This window comes from Pezoporus wallicus, unplaced genomic scaffold (genome assembly GCF_028554395.1).
Source record: "Pezoporus wallicus isolate ANWC-B61680 ecotype Strahan unplaced genomic scaffold, APGP_CSIRO_Pwel_v1 contig_14831, whole genome shotgun sequence".
NCBI classification, from domain to species: Eukaryota; Metazoa; Chordata; class Aves; order Psittaciformes; family Psittacidae; genus Pezoporus; species Pezoporus wallicus.
Genome location: NW_026642428.1, coordinates 710,688 through 727,938, shown reverse-complemented (window position 1 = coordinate 727,938; position 17,251 = coordinate 710,688). Strand labels below are relative to the sequence as shown.

Sequence of the window (17,251 nt, the reverse complement as noted above, 5' to 3'; positions counted from 1 at the left end):
AGCCCGTTTAAGGTACAACAATGACAACAGGAACTCAGGCTGAGCTTCTCCATGGATCCTGTGCAGTCATCCTGTGCCACATCCACCCCATGAGATACCAGTGGTAACCCAGGCAGAGGGGAACAGAGAATCCCAGCCTGGTTTGGGTTGGAAGGGACCTTAAAGCTCCTCCAGCTCCAACCCCTGCCACGGGCAGGGACCCCTTCCACTGGAGCAGCTTGCTCCAAGCCCCTGTGTCCAACCTGGCCTTGAGCACTGCCAGGGATGGGGCAGCCACAGCTTCTCTGGGCACCCTGTGCCAGCGCCTCAGCACCCTCACAGGGAAGAGCTTCTGCCTAAAGTCTAATCTAAATCTGCAGTGCAAGGAAAGAGGTTCAGCTGCTCCTCTACAAGCTCCAAAGACACCCAGCTACTTCACTCTCTCAAGGAACCAACCTCTCAGCTCACAGAGCTTGACTCTACCTTTTTATTCATCTCTTTGCTGATGTCTCCTTGGTCTATGCATCCCTCCGATGTCCCAGCAGTAGGATCCCCATTTCCTAAGGCTTACCTGCTTGTGAGATGCTACCAGCAACCCCAGCCCTGCTGCTCCTGCTTCATGGTCATGTACCACAAACATCTTCTGCAGCTCACCCAGCACAAAAGGATGCCTGACCCCAAACGAGCCACAAGAGCTTTGCTTGATGCTCTCAAAAAAAGAGCAGAGCCAAATGAAGCAGTTGGAGCACCTTCACCCCAAGGGTTTTATAACCTTCAGCCCAGCTAACCACATCCACATGCCCCAGCGATGATCTTCCTCACCCGCAGGTGATGAAGGACGCTCTCCTGCCCCAGCACAGCTGATCCCAGGGGCGGGCATTCAATTCCCGCAGGGAAAAGCCATGGTGGATTGCTGGAGTGGGGCGGGGGGAGCGGATAGTGCCTGATGCTGCTTCGGCGCCTTGCAGTGCTGCGGCTACCGGGAGCATCCCGGGGCCGGTGATCGGAGCTGCAGTACCTGCTTTGCCCACGCGGTGGCGGCAGTGCCCGCGGAACCGCGCCCGCTCCCGTTAATAGCTCGCAGAAAGTAATCCCGGCGGATCCCGGGGACGGTTCGCACCGCAGCCACCGGGATGGGCACCGTGTACACACACCCCACACCCCCCCTTCCCCCAGTGCACCCTCCAGCCCCGATCCCTGCATGCTCCCGGTCTCCGCAGCCCCGGGGCGCTGCGCGGTGCATCCCCCTCCCGGTCCCGGTCTCCCCGGTGCGCTGCAGGACCACGGGGCAAGGTGCAAACCCCGCTCTGCGTCTCCTCCCGCTCCCGGAACGCCCCAAGACTCCGGTCCGAGGTGCAATTTCCCCCCTACCCGGTCCTTGCCCCGCTCCCGGCCCTCCAAGATGCCGCGCTAGGTTAATCCCGGGCTGAAAACAGGTATTTAGGGCTAATAGGTGTGCGAGCACCTCCGCATCGCTCTCGGAGCTCATTAATGTAATACTTTCATGTGTGAAACGAGCATATAAATGGGCATTAATGAGCTCCCGTCTGCGGCGACGAGGGGGCGGGGGAGCGGGGAGCGCGGCAGGGAAGCGGGCAGCCCCCCCCCAGCTCCCGCAGCCGGTGTCGAGCCCCTACCCCAGGCCAGGGGGCAGCCGTCGGGGCCCGGTGAGCCCGAACACGGTGTCCCTGGTGGTGGGGGGGGGAGACCCTCGCACCCCCTCCCGGGACAGCCCCACGCAGCAGGCGGCTTCTTAAAGTCGGCTTTTATTAAAGAACCAAAAATCACGTACAGAGGGGGCTCTCCCCAGAGCGGGCGAGCGTTGTTCTGCCTCCGGAGTCCGGACCGCCCGGTAAAGTGCTGTTACATCCATAAATGTACGGGGGGGTAGTGAGGGAGGAGGGGGGCCCGAACGGGAGGGGAATAAATATACATCATAAATAAATAAAGATCCAACGAATACTGTACCAAGAGAATCACAGTACATTTATATCCATTGCACATCGCCACTTTTGTTTCCAGTCTGGACAAGGGTGGAAGAAGCGGACACACGGGGGGATAAGAGGGGCTGAGCGGGGGGGGGCCTGGGGGGCGCGGGGCTCGGGGCAGGGGGGCCCGGCTCCCCCATTCCCGGCCATCCCGGGGCCGCTCCCCGCCGTATTGCCAGTCCGAGGAAAGTCGGGCTCCGAGTCCTCTATGTACAAGTGTCTCCTCGTGGAAATGGCTTGTGTGGGCTCTGCCCGCATGGCTTCGGGGTTTGGGGGGGTCCGGGGAGGGCTCACTGGGGCAGCAGCGGCGGCTTGAAGGAGCAGTTCCCCGTGCAGTGCCGCGGGGTCAGCATTTTGCAGGAGAAGTGATGCAGCGCGTCGTGGGCCTCTGCAAAGTGATGGAGCAGTCACCCCCGGGGCCCCCCCAACGCGGGGAGGGGGGTGTTGGCCCCCACTTAAATGTACCCCCCCCCGGGTACCTTTCAACTTCTGCTGGATGGCGTAGCGCGCTTTCCTCTCCTGGTCCAGCTCGTTGCACAGCGTGTCTGGGATGGGGGAGAGCATCGTAGTGCGCCCACCCCGTCGGGGAGGGAAGGGGAAAGGGGAACACGGGACGGGATGGGGTGGGGAGGGGGCGGAGGGGAGCCGGGCTTGGCTCCCCGGCTGATTTTACGCCTTGGGTTTTAATTTAGCACTGATGGAAATTGCTGCGAGAGGGAAGATTCGTTCGTTCCCGTGTGCTGATGCCTCGCAGCCGCTTGCGGGGAGGCTCGAAATGCCGAGGAGAAGCGGAGTGCACGGAAGGAGAAAAGGAGAAGGAAAAGAAAAGGAAGGAGAAGGAAAAGAAAAGGAAGGAGAAGGAAAAGAAAAGGAAGGAGAAGGAAAAGAAAAGGAAGGAGAAGGAAAAGAAAAGGAAGGAGAAGGAAAAGAAAAGGAAGGAGAAGGAAAAGAAAAGGAAGGAGAAGGAAAAGAAAAGGAAGGAGAAGGAAAAGAAAAGGAAGGAGAAGGAAAAGAAAAGGAAGGAGAAGGAAAAGAAAAGGAAGGAGAAGGAAAAGAAAAGGAAGGAGAAGGAAAAGAAAAGGAAGGAGAAGGAAAAGAAAAGGAAGGAGAAGGAAAAGAAAAGGAAGAAGGGGGAAAAAGGAAAAAGATAAAAGAAAGGAGCAAAAAAAAAAAAAAAACAGAGGAAAGAATAGGGAAAAATAAATAAAAGAAAAAGGGGAAAATAAAGGAAATAACGGGAGAGAAAATTAAAGAAAAGGGGGGGGGGGAGGGGGGAATGGAAAGGAAAAAAAGAAAAAGGAGAGAAACAAAAAGGAGATTAAAGAAATGAAGGTAACGGGCCGGGCCTCACCTCGGACGATCTGGAGCTGCTGCACCATCTCCTCCCGGTACGCCAGCTCCCGCTTCATCTGGTCCTGGAAGTTATCTGGGGGACACGGGGGGGGGGGGGGGTCAGAACCGTTCCCAGGCATGGGGCCCGCTCCCCGGCGGGGCAGGAGGGGCTGGGGGTGTCTCCGGTACCTTTCAGGCTCTGGAAGTCCCTCTCCAGCTTTTTCCTCAGCTCCATTTGCTCCAGGACCAGTTTTTGTAACTCATCTGTTTAAAAATACATGGGGGGCTGAGGGGAGCCCGCACTTTTCCATCTGGAGGCGGCTCAGCGCGGCGCTAATCGCATTACGTTACATTAATCACAGGAGTTAATCACTCCTGCCGAAAACACAAATACCTCGAGCGGCGGGGACAGGCCGGGGGGTCCCCCCAGAGCCCCCCACCGCGGGGCACCGGTCCCCGCCTCACCTCGGGCCAGGTTTTCGATGTCCTTCTCCACCAGCTGCGTCCCGGCGACATCCATGCCGAGGGTGTCCTCTCCTGCGGGGGGGGGGACACTGCGGGTCAGCCCCATGGCGGGGCTCGGCGGAGCGCGCATCGCTCCGCGGACCGGCGCTTACCTCTGTCGGTATTTACAGGGCTGGGATGAGAGACATTCCTTTGGTCCTGATAGGATTTTCTGGTCTCTAAATCCTCTGCCGCGGAGTGATTGTCTTCTTTATCTTGCTCTTAAAGGTAATAAACCGATTTTCAACCGTAAGCAATGAAAGTATGGTCCTGATATATCCTTAATTACATAATTACGGACAAAGCCCTCGTTAAAGCCTTCTTAGCGGACATCCTAATCGCTTTGCGGTTGGAAAGTAGCTTGCGGCAGGAGCTCTGCCCCCCGCTCCCAGCGCGGCCCTACAGCCCCGGCCCCGGGGGGGGGGTTTGGGGGGCATAGCCCCGTCCCCCATCCCAAAACCGTTTACCCTCTCTTTTCCCCCGTAAAGCCCCGAACGAAATCAGCGGCCCCGGACGCCCCCCGGGGCCGAGCAGCCACTGGGGGACAATGCCCGCGGCCGCGCCGTCGGTGCGCACCGGCCTCCCGCCCCCCGGCCCCAGTTACCCTTCGCCTCGGGGGGGCACAGGAACGCGGCCGGGGCTCCCAGCGCGGCGGCGGACTTCAGCGGCTGCAGATGCTCCCCCCGGTCCGGAGCGAATACCTACGAGACAGCGAGTGAGGGGGTTCCCTGCGGGAGACCCCCGAGGGCAGAGTTTCCGTGTCCCCTCCCGGCCCCGCACCTCGTAGCCGCCGCTGCTGCTGCTGCTCCGCTCGGGGCTGCCGTCTGGGGCCTGCCCGCCCTCCTGTGCCACCGGTTCGGCCGCCTTCTCCTCGGGCCCATCGGCGGGCGGCGGCGGCTCCTCGGTACCGGCCAACAGCCGGGGCGGCGGCGGGTCCCGTCCGTCGGGGGGTACGGCGGCGTTGTCCTCCTCCTCGTCCTCCGGGAACCGGTTGGACTCCACGTCCACCTCGGGCTCCTCGGCCGTGTCCCCCCCGGGCGAGAGCGAGCGGTAGCTGGAGCTGCCCTCGCTGAGGAAGTCCGGGGACAGGTAACCGGGGCCGCGGGGCGCCGCGCCGCCGTACGCATCCCGGGTGCCGTAGAGCTTGGCGATGCTCTCGGCGTCCTTCACCACGGGGCGGAAGGCGGAGAGGTAACTGCCCTTCCTGGGCAGGGGCAGCGGGGCGAGCAGCGCCTCGTCCCCGGAGCGCTCCTCCTCGCCCGCCGCCCGCGACAGCGCGCTGGGGCAGCGCTCGCCCTCTGCCCCGGCGCCCTCCTGAGGGGTCGCGCTGCTCCTCCCGCTGCCCGACGGCTCCGAGCCCTCCAGCTCTCCGTGCCGGCCCGACAGCCCCGGCGGCTCGGCCGCTGCCGCCGCCGCCGCCGCTGCCGCCGCCACCACCACGGCCGTGGCCGCCGCCTTGGCCTGGCTCTGCGCGGGGTACGGCGGCACCGGGAGGCTGCCTGCGGCCGGCCAGAACACGGGGAAGGAGGGGTAGACCCCGGAGTCCTTGGCGGCCCCGGGCTGGTGCGGCGGCTGCGCCGGCTGGTGCGGGTGTGGGTGCGGGGGTCCCCAGAACATGCCGGGGGGCAGCGCGCCGCCCTTGCCCGCCTCGCCGCCCCCCGCGCCGCCCAGCGCGTCCTCCTGCTTCTTGGGGCAGAGTCCGAAAGCGGCGGCGGGGAAGCCGTAGGGGTGAGGGAAGAGCGGCGGCGGCAGCTTCTGCAGCATCCCGAAGCCCTTGCTGGGCACCGGGATCACCGGGTAGCTGCGCACCGCTCCCGCCCCGCCGTGCGCGCCCGCCGCCCCGCCGTGAGCCGCGGGGAGCCCCAGCGCCCCCCGATCGCCCGCCGGCTCCTGCCCGCTGCACCGGAGGCTCTTGTGCGCCGGGGCCAGCTCGGGGCCGGCGGGGGGCGGAGGGTGCAGCGCGGCCTTGGCGGCCGGGGAGCCGGCACCGGGCCCGCCGGCGGCCGCCCCTTGCAGGGAGAAGGTCCGCTTGCGGGTGCCGCCGTTGAACATGGCCTTGACATCCTCCCAGGCGTGCGACAGCTCCTCCGTGGCCGTTTTGTCGCTGAGCTTGAGGTGGCGGCGCCAGGAGTTGAAGTTGGCGGCGTCGGGCTGGGTGTACTTGGAGTCCGGGGTGCGGTGGGAGTGGAAGATGAACTTGTTGGGGGAGAAGTACATGCTGCAGTAGCTGCACTTGATGCACTTGGCGCGGGAGCTGTTGTAGCGGGCCGGGATGAAGCTGCCCCGGGAGCCCCAGGCGCACTCGTGCACCACGTCGAAGGCGAAGTTCTCGGGCAGCTTGGGCGGCTTGTGCTCGCCCAGGAAGGACTTGCAGAGCCGCTCCGCCTCCCGCTTGGTGATCATGCCGCAGCGGCGGGAGGAGATGGGCATGGCCCCGGCCCGCCGCAGGATCTCCAGCTGCACCGGCGTGCACTGCACGCAGGTGATGCCCAGGGCCACCCGCCGGTTGTGGATCTCATTGTAGCTGTAGTTCTTGAGCAGCGTGTTGGAGATCTGCGCCAGGCACAGCCGCTCCTGCCCGTCGATGACCAGGGACACGATGGGCACGCCGTAAAGAGAGGTCTCACCCACTTGGTTGGGCTTGAGGGTATTGGAGCCCTGGTACGGCTGCAGCTCTTGCTTTGAATTTGGGGAGGAGCTTGCATCTCTCCCATTTCCCATCTGAGTGGCGATCGACTCCATTCCCCCCAAAACGCCCCTGCAAAACGAAACCGGGGAAAGGCGCGGGTTAGCAGCGCTCCGGGCCCCGCCGCCGCGCCCGCTCCGCCGCTCCCGCAACCCCGCTCCGCCGCGCCCGCACGGGCCCCGCTCGGCGCTGACGACCCCGGTCTGGAGCCCTTCAGGGCGCTTCCGCAGGACCCCCCCCGAGCCGGGGGCAGGCCCAGAGGGGTTCGACCGAGCCGCAGCGCATCCCCCGCTCCGCAGCCGCCGGCACGGAGCGCTCCGGTACCCGCTGCCCGCAGCGGCCCCGGGAACCCAGCGGCTGCGGCTGCCCAGGGCAAGGGCGTCCCGGCCGGGGGCGGAGGGGGGGTGTGGAGCACCCCCAGCCCCGGGTCCCCCGGAGGTGCCGCGTCCTTTCCCTTTGTGCCGGCTCCCCGAGCAGGGCCGGGCCGGGCCGCCGGTTGCGGCGAGCCCCGGGTGGGCTCCAACGAAACGCGCCGGAGGATGCGCCCGGCGAGCCCCGCAGCAGCGGCGCCGGGGGGGGGGGGAGCCCGGGGCCGAGCCGGGAGGGCCGAAACTTGCCCCTCGGTGCCAGGAGCGGATCGGAGCGGGGCTCGGGGAGCTGCGGCTCCGGAGCCCCTTTGTCGTGTCCCCGGCGGGCGATTAGGAGCGGGCGGATTAGGGGCCGGGGCGGGCAGGACCCTCAGCACGTAGCAGCAGAAGGGCAGCAGCGAGCCGGGCAAATTGGCTTAGCGGGGAGAGCTCCCGGCGGTAAGCGGCTTCCGTGGTAATGACACGAAATAACGGGGAGCGCCCACCGAAAACGAGCCGCTATTCTCTTCTCCCCGCTCCATCCCCATCTCCCCCATCCTCCCTCCGGTCCCACTTACCGCGCCGCGGAGCCCGGCTGGACGTGCAGGCTCTCCTCGGGGCTAGGGGCCGCAGCCCGGCGGCGGGGCCGCCATCGGCCGGGGGGGGGGCCCTTCCCCACCGAGCCCTTGACCGCGGGGAGCGGGGCGGGCGGGCAGCGGCGCGCCCTTCACCGACGCCTCGGGGCCGCCGCCCGCCCCGCCGCCGCGTCCGCCCGGGCGAGATGCAACAAGAGCGAGTGACCAACGGCGCCACCGAGGGAGGATCCGGATCCGTACTTGGAGACGCTGCACATTGATCCGGTGACAGCTAAAATAACGGGAAGACACACCCACTTAGCACCAGCGTATTTACATTAACTGCCTCCGGGACCCCGCGGCCGTCAATCACCGATGCGCTCCAGTCAATCACGGCGCGGCTTTAAGGCACGGCGTGAACGGGAGGGAGGGGGGCGTGGGGGCCGCCACCGATGCGGGGGCCGCCCGAGGTAAGAGCGGGGATCAGCCCCGGGCCGCACCTACGCGGGGCTCCGCGCATCCCCCCCCCGCGGTGCGGGTGTCCCTTGGGGGCAGCGGTGCTCGTTGAAAGTTTGCGGGGAGCGGGCGGCAACGAAAAGAGGAGCCCGGGGGGGGCGGGGGGGCGGCGGAAGGACCCCATCGAAATCGGGGAGCGCTGCTCCCGCGCACCGCCTCCCCCACCCCGGGATGCGCGCTTCATCCGCGGGGCGCGGGTGCGGGAGGGGAGGGGGGGCACCGGCCGGCAACGAAATCACCGGGAGGCGGCAGCGCGGGGGGGGGAGCCCGCGGTTTTTCGTTCCCCACCGAGGCCCGCGGCACGGCGCCAGGGCCGGCGGCCACCGGAGCGGCGGGGGGGGACACACGGGGCTCGGCTCCGGTGGCCGCCGGTCCTGCCGGCGTGGCGAGGGGCCCAGAGCCGCATCCCTGCCCTGGTCGGGGTCCCGCATGCAGCGCTCGTCACGGCCGCGTTAATTAAAGTGTAATTAATCATCGCGTCCGGCCGCGATCGGCGCAATTACACCGATCAAACAGAAGTTAATAACGGCGCGGATCGCCCCCAGCTATCACTTTTGTGCGTGTTCCCCCCCCTCCCTTCCTCGCCATCACCACCGGCACCGGGAGGATGCGGCGGAGCCGGCGCGGAGCGAAGCGCAGGTGCGGAGCCACCCATCGCCTCCGCTCTCCGCCGATGTCGAACCTGCCCCAGGCCAGGCTCCCACTCGGAAAAGGGGCCGCGGGTCCCTCCGGGACGTCCCGTCGGGGGGGACTCGGACCGGGCGGTGCGGGCCGGGCCTTGCGGCGCGGCCTTCCCGCAATGATCGCAACCCGAGCCGGTAATTATTCCTCGCCTTTTAATTATTTTTCTCCCCTCCCATCCACCAGCTCCGCAGCCGAGAAGCGCGGGAGCCGCGTCCGCGCAGGGCCCGAACCCCGCCGCCCCTTTCACTGCCGGGGCTCCGGGGAACCCACACCGTTGAGCCCCCGCAGTGGCCGCGGGACCTGCTGCGGGGCACCGAGAGCGGGCGGCGGCGCGGACTGAGCCGGGATCGCCCCTTCCCAGGGCCGCTCCCGTTGGGAGGTGGAGGTCAAGAGCGGTCCGAGATGATGCGGCTCAGACCGGACTCCTTCCGCCGGGCCCTTCCCGGGGCCCTACGGCCGCCCCGGTACCCGCAAAGCTCCTCGGGAGCCAGGAGCGGCGGAGCCGGAGCCGGCCCCGACGGCGGTGCGGCAGCGCGGAGCCCCGAGGCGGGCACCGGCCCGGCCCGGCCCCGGCCGCTCCCCCCGCTCCTCGCAGCCTCCGTATCTTTTACCAGTTGAATTGACTGCAGATTTTGTCAGTTAATTAGGTTTAATTTACATAATTAGTACAGTATAAAGAGTATTGGGGATAATCAGGAGGTACGTCTCGCTTACTGTGTAAACACGGATTCGGAATTAAAAATCAGATGTAATTAAGGCGTGTGCGCGCGGCTTTTAATTGTAATGAATTTCTAATTAACACTCAACGATCGCCACATGCGGGAGCCGGGACGTTTGCGGGCGCCTCCGCACAACCCCATACACACACACACACAAGCACCCCCTCCGGGGGCTGGGGTGCGCGGCCGCGGAAGGAACGCGGAGGGACCGCGGCGGTGCGGGGCAGGACGCGGAGCCCCGACGGGCCCTTTCCTCGCCCCGGGCCGGTGCGGCGGGAGGGCGAGGCCGGCGGATAATTTAGGTTAAAACTTAGGGAGCCGTGTCACGGGTGTATAAATAAATAATGAGGCGGGGACGGGCGCGAACGGCCCCTCTCTCTCCTGGAGGGCTGCGCCGAGATTGCCACATAAATCACGGCGGTCTAATTCAGTGGAAGTTTAATAAACGCCTCCTATTGGAAATGAATGTTCCCCATTTAACAGTTGTATCAGCACCATATAAAACCATGACCCCAATAAATTTAATTTTAGAGGCCGATCAATCCGGGCTTCTCTCTATCGATCCGCAGCGGCTCTGCGCCTTTGCAGCCTCTTCCCGGCCCTTCCCGGGGAGGCGGGGGAAGGGGAAGGAGCGTTTCGATTGGGCTCTTTATTAGGAAAAGATTGCTCCGAGAGGCCTGAAAATTAAACGGTGACATTTTAATTACCGGACATTGACAGAGGGAGCGGGCGGCGGCGCTCTGCGGGCCGGGCACCCCGCGGGCGGGCAGGGGTTGAGGACCGGGACCCCCCCAGGGTTTCTGCCGTGAGACCCCCGGGGAGTCTGCGGGGTCCTCCCGGTGCCCCTTCCAAGTGCCCTGGTTGTGTGTGCCTCCCCCTACCCTATAGAGCCCCTCTGTGACCCCCCCCCCGCCATCTATGCACCCACCAATCTATGCACCCCAGCTCCCACACCATGCATCCCCCCACCTATGCACTCCAGGTCTCCCACCATGCACTCCCCATCTACGCACCCCCCCACCTATACACACCCACTCCACCACCACGTGTTTCCCCCCCTTCTCTCACTCCATGATGCCCACCGTGGCCCCCGCCTCTATGCACCCTTTATTCCCACCACACCCTGGCTCTACCCAGTGTGCACCCCTTGATGTGCCTCAGCTCCCCCACTGTCTATCCCCCTCACCTGCTTGTTCCCTGACTCCCCCCCCCCCATGGCAGTGCTGCCCCTCACTTTGTGTCCCCCAGCTCTAAACCTGCCCCATTTCCCTGGGCCGGAGCGGCTGCGGAGGAACGCCACGAGCACGATCGATGGACATGATTTTATTGATCAGGTTCAACCAGCACCTTCGAGGAGCTGGAGCAGGATGAGCCCAGGGCAGCAATTAACTCATCCAGGCCAGGCTGTGCGGGGACAGCCGCGTACCGCGGCCATCAGCACGGAGCTGCTCCCGATGTGCTCTGCAGGGAAGTTCGTCCTCCTCCTGCCTGCAGGAGCCCCACACACCCATTTGCCGTTGAACATCCCCCGGCCTGACCGGCTCCCTATAAACCTTGAACTTCCCCGGCAGGACTGGAGCGGGAGCAGCCGCAGCGCGGTCCCGGCGGTGCAGCAGCGGCTGCAGGAGCCGGAGAGGCTCAATCTGTAAATCCTGTCCTCAGTGCACACTCGTAGTTTATGGGCAGACCCCTCGCTGAAGGTAAAGCAGCCCTGGGTCAGCGCAGCTCCTCGGCAGCCGCAGCGTTCCCACTGCGGCTTCCTGCTGGGAAAGGCACAGACCCCCCTGTGCTTCGCTCTTCTGAAAGCTCTACCTTCTTTCTATTCAATGGGACCATCGTTCTCTAACACAGATAGGGATTCCTAATCTTCTTCCCCGGTTGGGCATTCCCAGGGGGTGGGCAGCCCAGCAGTGCCACCCTGTGAGCAGGGGGAGCAGGGTGAGGGCAGCAAGTCCAGGGGACAGTGCCCCCATCACTCCTGATTCCTGCCCTGCTGTGCCTGTGAGTGTTCCCTAGGTTGAAGGAACCCCAGGGAAGGCTGGAGATGGGTTATCCTAAAATACCTGCTATAGCTGGGAACCTCACCATCACACTATGGGCCCTGGTGATCTACCTGGAGAGCCCCTCCAGCCTGGGGACACCATACGGCACTTGGGGTTTGGGAGGTGCCATCACCACAGGGGCAGGCTTAGGACATCAGTGGTGGCTGAAGTCACTCATAAAGAACCTGAAATGGCTGAACAGAGTCTCTGTGTGGAGAAGCTGGGGCCAAAGCTGGTTCTCCTGCTGGTGTCAAGGAGCTGGAGTCACCTGGGATGTGTTTAACTCATCTCTGTTAGCACATTGAGGGCTGCAAGGGAAGGTTCCCAGCAGCCCGGTGAGGGATGTGGGTCCTGGGGGTTGTTGTGGGGTCTCTGTGTCTATCTCTGTGGCTGCACATCCTAACGGGGGAGGGAGGAAGAGCCTCTGCACAAAGCTGCTTTGTCCCCACCAGCCTCGGGGGCCTCCTGCTCCAAGCCCTCGTGAAGGTGAAGGATTTGCTGCTCCATTTGCTGCCTAAAGGCTGAAGGTGCTTCCGAGTGCCCTGGCCCCTGCCACTGATGACTTCTGTGATGAGGAGCCTCCCCAGAGCTGAGCCTCAGCTTGGGGAATGTCACCTCTTGCAGCCCCTTGACCTGCCTCTTCCCTCCTCTTCCTCACCAGGCAAGGCTCAGGCTCCCTGGGGGGGTCCTGGGTGCAGCTCCTGTCACCACACAGCAGTTCCTGCTCTGCGCTCCCCTTCGCTCTCCATCAGCACATTTGCTCCCTGCAGGAATAGGGATATTTTTATTCCCAGCAAAGACCTAAATTCCCAGGGTTTGCCTCAGATGCTGCCCACACGCTCTCTGCATTACAGGCGCAGGGGGTGCCTGTGTGGTCCATCCCTTTTCCATTGATGCCTCCAGGTTAACTTTCCCTGCAGGACCACAGAGCTCCACGAGGCAGATTCAATCCTCAATCATACCCTTTGCCTATGCTCTTGCTATCAAAGGGATCAAATGAAACTCCTACAAGCTGCTTCTATAGTGCTGTTACTAACACCAGCATATTGCTGGCTGCTGCCAGCCCTGTGTGACAGACCAGGGAGAGGGACAGGTCAGAGACCCCTTGCAGCCCTCAAAGCCTCAGCCCACTGCAATTCCCCTTTCCTGGTTTCTCTGCAGATGTATGTGCATGGAGAGCCACACACAGAGCTTCTCAGGCTGTCATTGGGAAAACAAAGACTGACACTTGCCATTGGGAAGCTGACAGCAGGATGCACGTGGCCACGGGATACAAACCCCAACATACTCTCTAATTCTATGCTGCATTTAAGGGCAAACAACCATGGGCTCATCTCACAGGATGAGCTTTGCCTGGCAAGGATCACAGGCAGGGAAAAGCAGAAAAGATGGGAAGTTTTGGCACAGATGGGACATACCCAGTGTTTTACAAAGAGCCTGAGCTCCCATAGGAGACTGGGTCTATTGGTACCACCATGACCGAGGGTACAGGGAGATGAGACAGAGGTGAGACCAGTGTGGGGCTGCTGGTGGGGTCCTTAAATGAGCTGTTGGGGTTAGTAGGGGAACTGGAGGGGTCACTCGGTGCATCTATAACACCCACTGGTGAATTGATGTTTGCTATGCAACCCCCCCGTGCCATGCTCTGCGCAGGCCTCAGCTCTGGAGTATAACACTGCTGCATCTTCTACATCCCTTTTCAGCCAAGGGATGCCCTGATTCGAAGTCCAGGAAGTTGTAGCAGGAAGGAGGAGATGTAACAGAGGCCCCAGACCTCCCTGTGATTGCTGGATTGATCAGGCACGCTGATGAAGACAGGGAGGTTAATACGTATTCTGGTGAATTACAACACTGTCAGCCTGTTAGCCGGGAGATGTCTCACATTCCCATCCGCTGGCATCCGCATGGATTTTCATGGTGATGTCTTCCCCTCCCGACCTCCTGCCAGGGAAAGTGAGAGGAAAAGCCTTGGGTTTACTGACTTTTAAACTCAATTCAAGAGGGAGACTTTTTATCCCGAGAAAGCTGCTGCGAACTGTTAGAGACAAATGGAGGAGCTGCCTCTGGTCTGGTGGCTCACAGGGAAGGGATTTGTCTCACTTTAGCAGAAGGACCTGGAGGTATGGGGGCCACTGGCTCATTCATCGTGCTGTGATCTGCCAGGGGGGTTGTGACATCAGAGCAATTAAGACAAACTTTGGTCTATAAGTTCATGCCTGCAACCTCTATACTTCGAAAGAAGACAAACGATCCCTCCAAGGAAGGAAACAAAGCCTTTTCCGAGCTGCCTCCGCAGTAACATTTAGGACCTGCAGTGGTTCAGGAGGAGTTTTTCACCAAACTGGTTTTTAAGCTGCTGGTATGTAATAAACTACCTGAGCTTTGGGGTTTCTTTAGCAAAAGTTTATTTCTAATGCAAAGACAAGCAAACACAAGCCCCAGCCTCCTGCTCCACCCAAGGCCCACTCCCCAGACTTGCCTTTCATCGTCCTCCTCTCTTCTTTGTCATAAGCATCTTAACACAAGGACTGATGAACTCTGTGTCAGCCTGCTGTGGGAACGGGCTCAGAAAGTGCAGGAGTGAGAAACACACAGCACAGACTTTGCAACTGGTCTTTCCTCTACAGGCACCTTTGCTCGACCCAGCTGCACCCATCATGCAACATCTCTGATGGAGGAAAACAAGGGATCAAGGCAGAGCTGAGAAAGGCAAGATGCTCCCAAGCAAGCCATGGACTGCTGTGACAGGAAGTAAACCCCTGCAGCCTTCTCTGGCCACAAGCTCAGGGGATGCTGCATGAGGCTGTGCTGTGGCACCCAGCTTCCTAAGGGGAGGGACCACTGGGCATCTGAGAGGACGATGCTGACCTACCTAACCAGCTTTTACTCTGGAAGGGCAATCCCTCACCTCCCTGCAGGATGGGCAAGTGCAGATACTTCTATTTGTGTTTGCTTTTGTTTTACATTTAAACCCAGTATTTAGTGATGTCTGCTCTCAAAAGACAGCCAACAACTCCTTATGGAAATCCTCTCAACACTCATTCATAAAAAGACTTAAGAGTTAAAAAATACTCTGGAGCCAGGAAATATACAATACATTCAATAACAAAAAAAATATAGATATAAAATACTTGCTTTAAGGCTGTGTACAGTTTAACTGAAGATAATTTGAGGACATGAAATTGCTCAGCAACAAAAGAAATGCGGGAAGAGAATTCCTTAATGTGGTGGTGAGGGAAAGGCAGCAACAAATATCCTGAAAGATCTTGTTGATGCTTCTAGAACATGTGTTTAGTGAGACATGATCCAGAGTGTGAGTCCAAAGCGTGGGGCTGGTGCTGCTGGTCTGGGATGAGCTGATGTCACTGTGGTCCCTGGGTCGATCGCCGCTCCTCAAGCATCCTGCACACCCACATGGACACGACTTCTGCATTCCCATCGTTGTACTGCACGATGAATGGGTGGCCCTGGAAAGCGGGATAGGCAGAGTTAGCCAAGATAAGCACAACCCTTCCTGTGAAAACACATATAGATTGGGATTTAACTGCGGGGAAAAAATACACTGGGACATAGAATGATAGTGGAATAGAATCATTACTGGAGTAGTCGGTCCTTTATCAGTGGAAACCTTACGCCTTACCCTGTGTACAGGAATCCCTTAAATGGATGGCTCTACAAATCACCTAGGAAAAAAGCAATATCCCTGCCAGGTGTTAAATTCCTTTTGTTGCTTGGCCATGGAGCTCTGCGCCTGCACATGCAGCAGGACCCAGTGCCAGGCTCTGCAGCACTCATGGTGTCTGTAAGGGGAGGGATTTGTTCATGCATATATATACATGCTTGTACATGTCATCTGGAGTGATCAGTTGGTATAGAAATGAAAATACAACTGAAACAGGTCTTCCTGAGAAGGTATTGTGGAAAAAGGGATAACTATGAAATAGTCTTGCCCATGAATCATAGGGCTACTGCAGGCACTGGAAAACCGTGTCTCAGACACCCCGCAAAATCAGAACAGCATCTCGGGATGAAACAAACCCATGGCCTGCCATTTCAGCAGCCAGCTTAGGCAGCTCATGCCTCAATCTGGCCCCATTCCTAGAGATGGGAACATGCCATCTTCAGATGAATCTCAAATGAAGTATAAAAAAACCACAGGAAACCGAGCACCGCAATTACACAAATGACTGAAAGAAAGCAATCGCCAGGAGAAACCATCCCAGATGATGAAAACCTCCACTCCAAACCACTCAAAAGCAGCTCGGGTTTTGCAGCACTAAACTTCACAGCTCCTGCAAACAACGCCTGAAAGTAATCAGAGGGGGTTCCCCGGGGAGCCTTTGGGAAGGGTGACGTTCATGTGGGAATTAGGGGCACCAGGCACAGCACTGAACGACAGCATCTGCACAAGGGGAATGAGCATGGGTCTGACGCAGGGCACGGGAAGCCCGGTGGTCGTCCGGGTTAGGATGGCACCAAGCAATGAAGCAGCACCGGGCTCAATAGAGCACAATAAATCCTCACAGCATCAGCTCCAAGCAATAAAACACTCTACGGGCCAGGGCCAGCAAATGCAGGAGCCAGAGGAATAAAATATGCCATTATCTACAAGAGTTATGGAGGAAGCGCAAGGTGCTGCTGCTTCAACTCCTTGGGGTGGCTGGAAATCTCAGCTAGAACTTCTTAGGGAGAAGTTTGAGATGTGGAGGGTCCTCCTTCAGATCTTACTGGGATCAGCTCAGTTCCCTTCCCAGTTAACCACATAGATAAAAGACAGAAGGAATGTTCTGGATCCTGGACCCCAGGATCAGCCAACCTTAGCTGTAGACAGCAACTTTAAATCTGTCAGAGGGCTCTGAATGTCCCAGACAGGCAGCTAAGTCATGGTTTGGAAAATGGTCCACCAAAGAAGAACAACATATCCAGAGGTACCAAAGTCCATTTGAGAGCTCTGAAGACAGCAGCAGAGAGTTCAGTGCTACCAAGAGAAGATGCATGACTTTAAAATGATGCATTTAAGTTCACAGATGCTTGTGGCACTGAGCAAATGGACAATGTCTTTTTCCTTCCAACACCTGGCTACTAAAAAGTTTTGGTCTTGAATGCCTAACATTAAGAACACTACTAAAGACAGACAGCACTCTCTTTTTCATCTCCTGTTCCAGACAGCCCACGTTTGGGTTTCCCTGTTTTACTAAACAAATTCAATCTGAAATATTCCTGGTTCTTACCTATGGAAACAGCTCAGGAATAGGTACAATCAGGAACAGGGACTGGCGTTTATTCCCAAGCTGCCAGGCACTTTCCAGTGTGACCTTCACAAAGCTGCTTAATCTCCCTCAGCCTCATGGTTAAAAAGGGAATAAATGACTCTGCTCTCTCAGAGGAGTGCTGTCAGGATCAGTACAAGCACGTTATGCCCAGCACTTTGGTATTTTTTTGGGTGCAAAAGGTGCCAGAATAAGGTGAATGCTTATTATATGCACGGTAGCCTAGAAATAGCTGTTTTGCCTCTTAAACATCACAACAGTCAAGGACAGCAGTGAGAACTAGGGAAAGACAAGCAAAAGCCCACAGACAAGGGAGAGCAGATGCATTGGGGCAATTAGAAAACAGCTATTAAAGCCAGTCCGCTTCTGCCATGAATCTCCTTTACGATGGAGAGACTCCCTGCAGAGGAAGACATATCACACCCACTATATCCTCGTGTTTAAGCCACTTACAACATGCAAAGGGAAACTGCAGGCTATGCAAGGTTGAAAACATCAGCTAGCCATGCTGCTCCCCGTTTGCTTTGTTTTGTGAGGTTATTCCATGGAAGCCTGGGATTTTACACACTCACTTTTCTCCCCAGGAATAAGTTTAACTTGAAACTACTC

General features: G+C 59.6%; 2 protein-coding genes across 3 annotated transcripts in view; both read right to left on the bottom strand.

Annotated features, from left to right (window-relative positions):
• Positions 1-1,757: 1,757 nt before the first annotated feature.
• Positions 1,758-7,680, bottom strand: SKOR1 (SKI family transcriptional corepressor 1). The gene is made up of 9 exons (XM_057430523.1): positions 7,415-7,680; positions 4,584-6,561; positions 4,408-4,504; positions 3,917-4,024; positions 3,765-3,836; positions 3,489-3,563; positions 3,319-3,393; positions 2,447-2,512; positions 1,758-2,355 (listed from the first exon to the last, which is right to left on the bottom strand). The coding sequence occupies exons 2-9, from the start codon at positions 6,543-6,545 to the stop codon at positions 2,258-2,260; spliced, it is 2,553 nt and encodes an 850-aa protein (XP_057286506.1). The 5' UTR covers positions 6,546-6,561; positions 7,415-7,680; the 3' UTR covers positions 1,758-2,257.
• Positions 7,681-14,451: 6,771 nt separating this feature from the next.
• MAP2K5 (mitogen-activated protein kinase kinase 5) overlaps positions 14,452-17,251 on the bottom strand; it is a 120,858-nt gene continuing 118,058 nt past the window's right edge. For both annotated transcript variants that reach the window (XM_057430546.1, XM_057430545.1), the window contains one exon: positions 14,452-14,839. In XM_057430546.1, the coding sequence (XP_057286529.1) occupies positions 14,735-14,839 (105 nt within the window). In that variant the 3' untranslated portion in view covers positions 14,452-14,734. The remainder of the gene's footprint in view (positions 14,840-17,251) is intronic.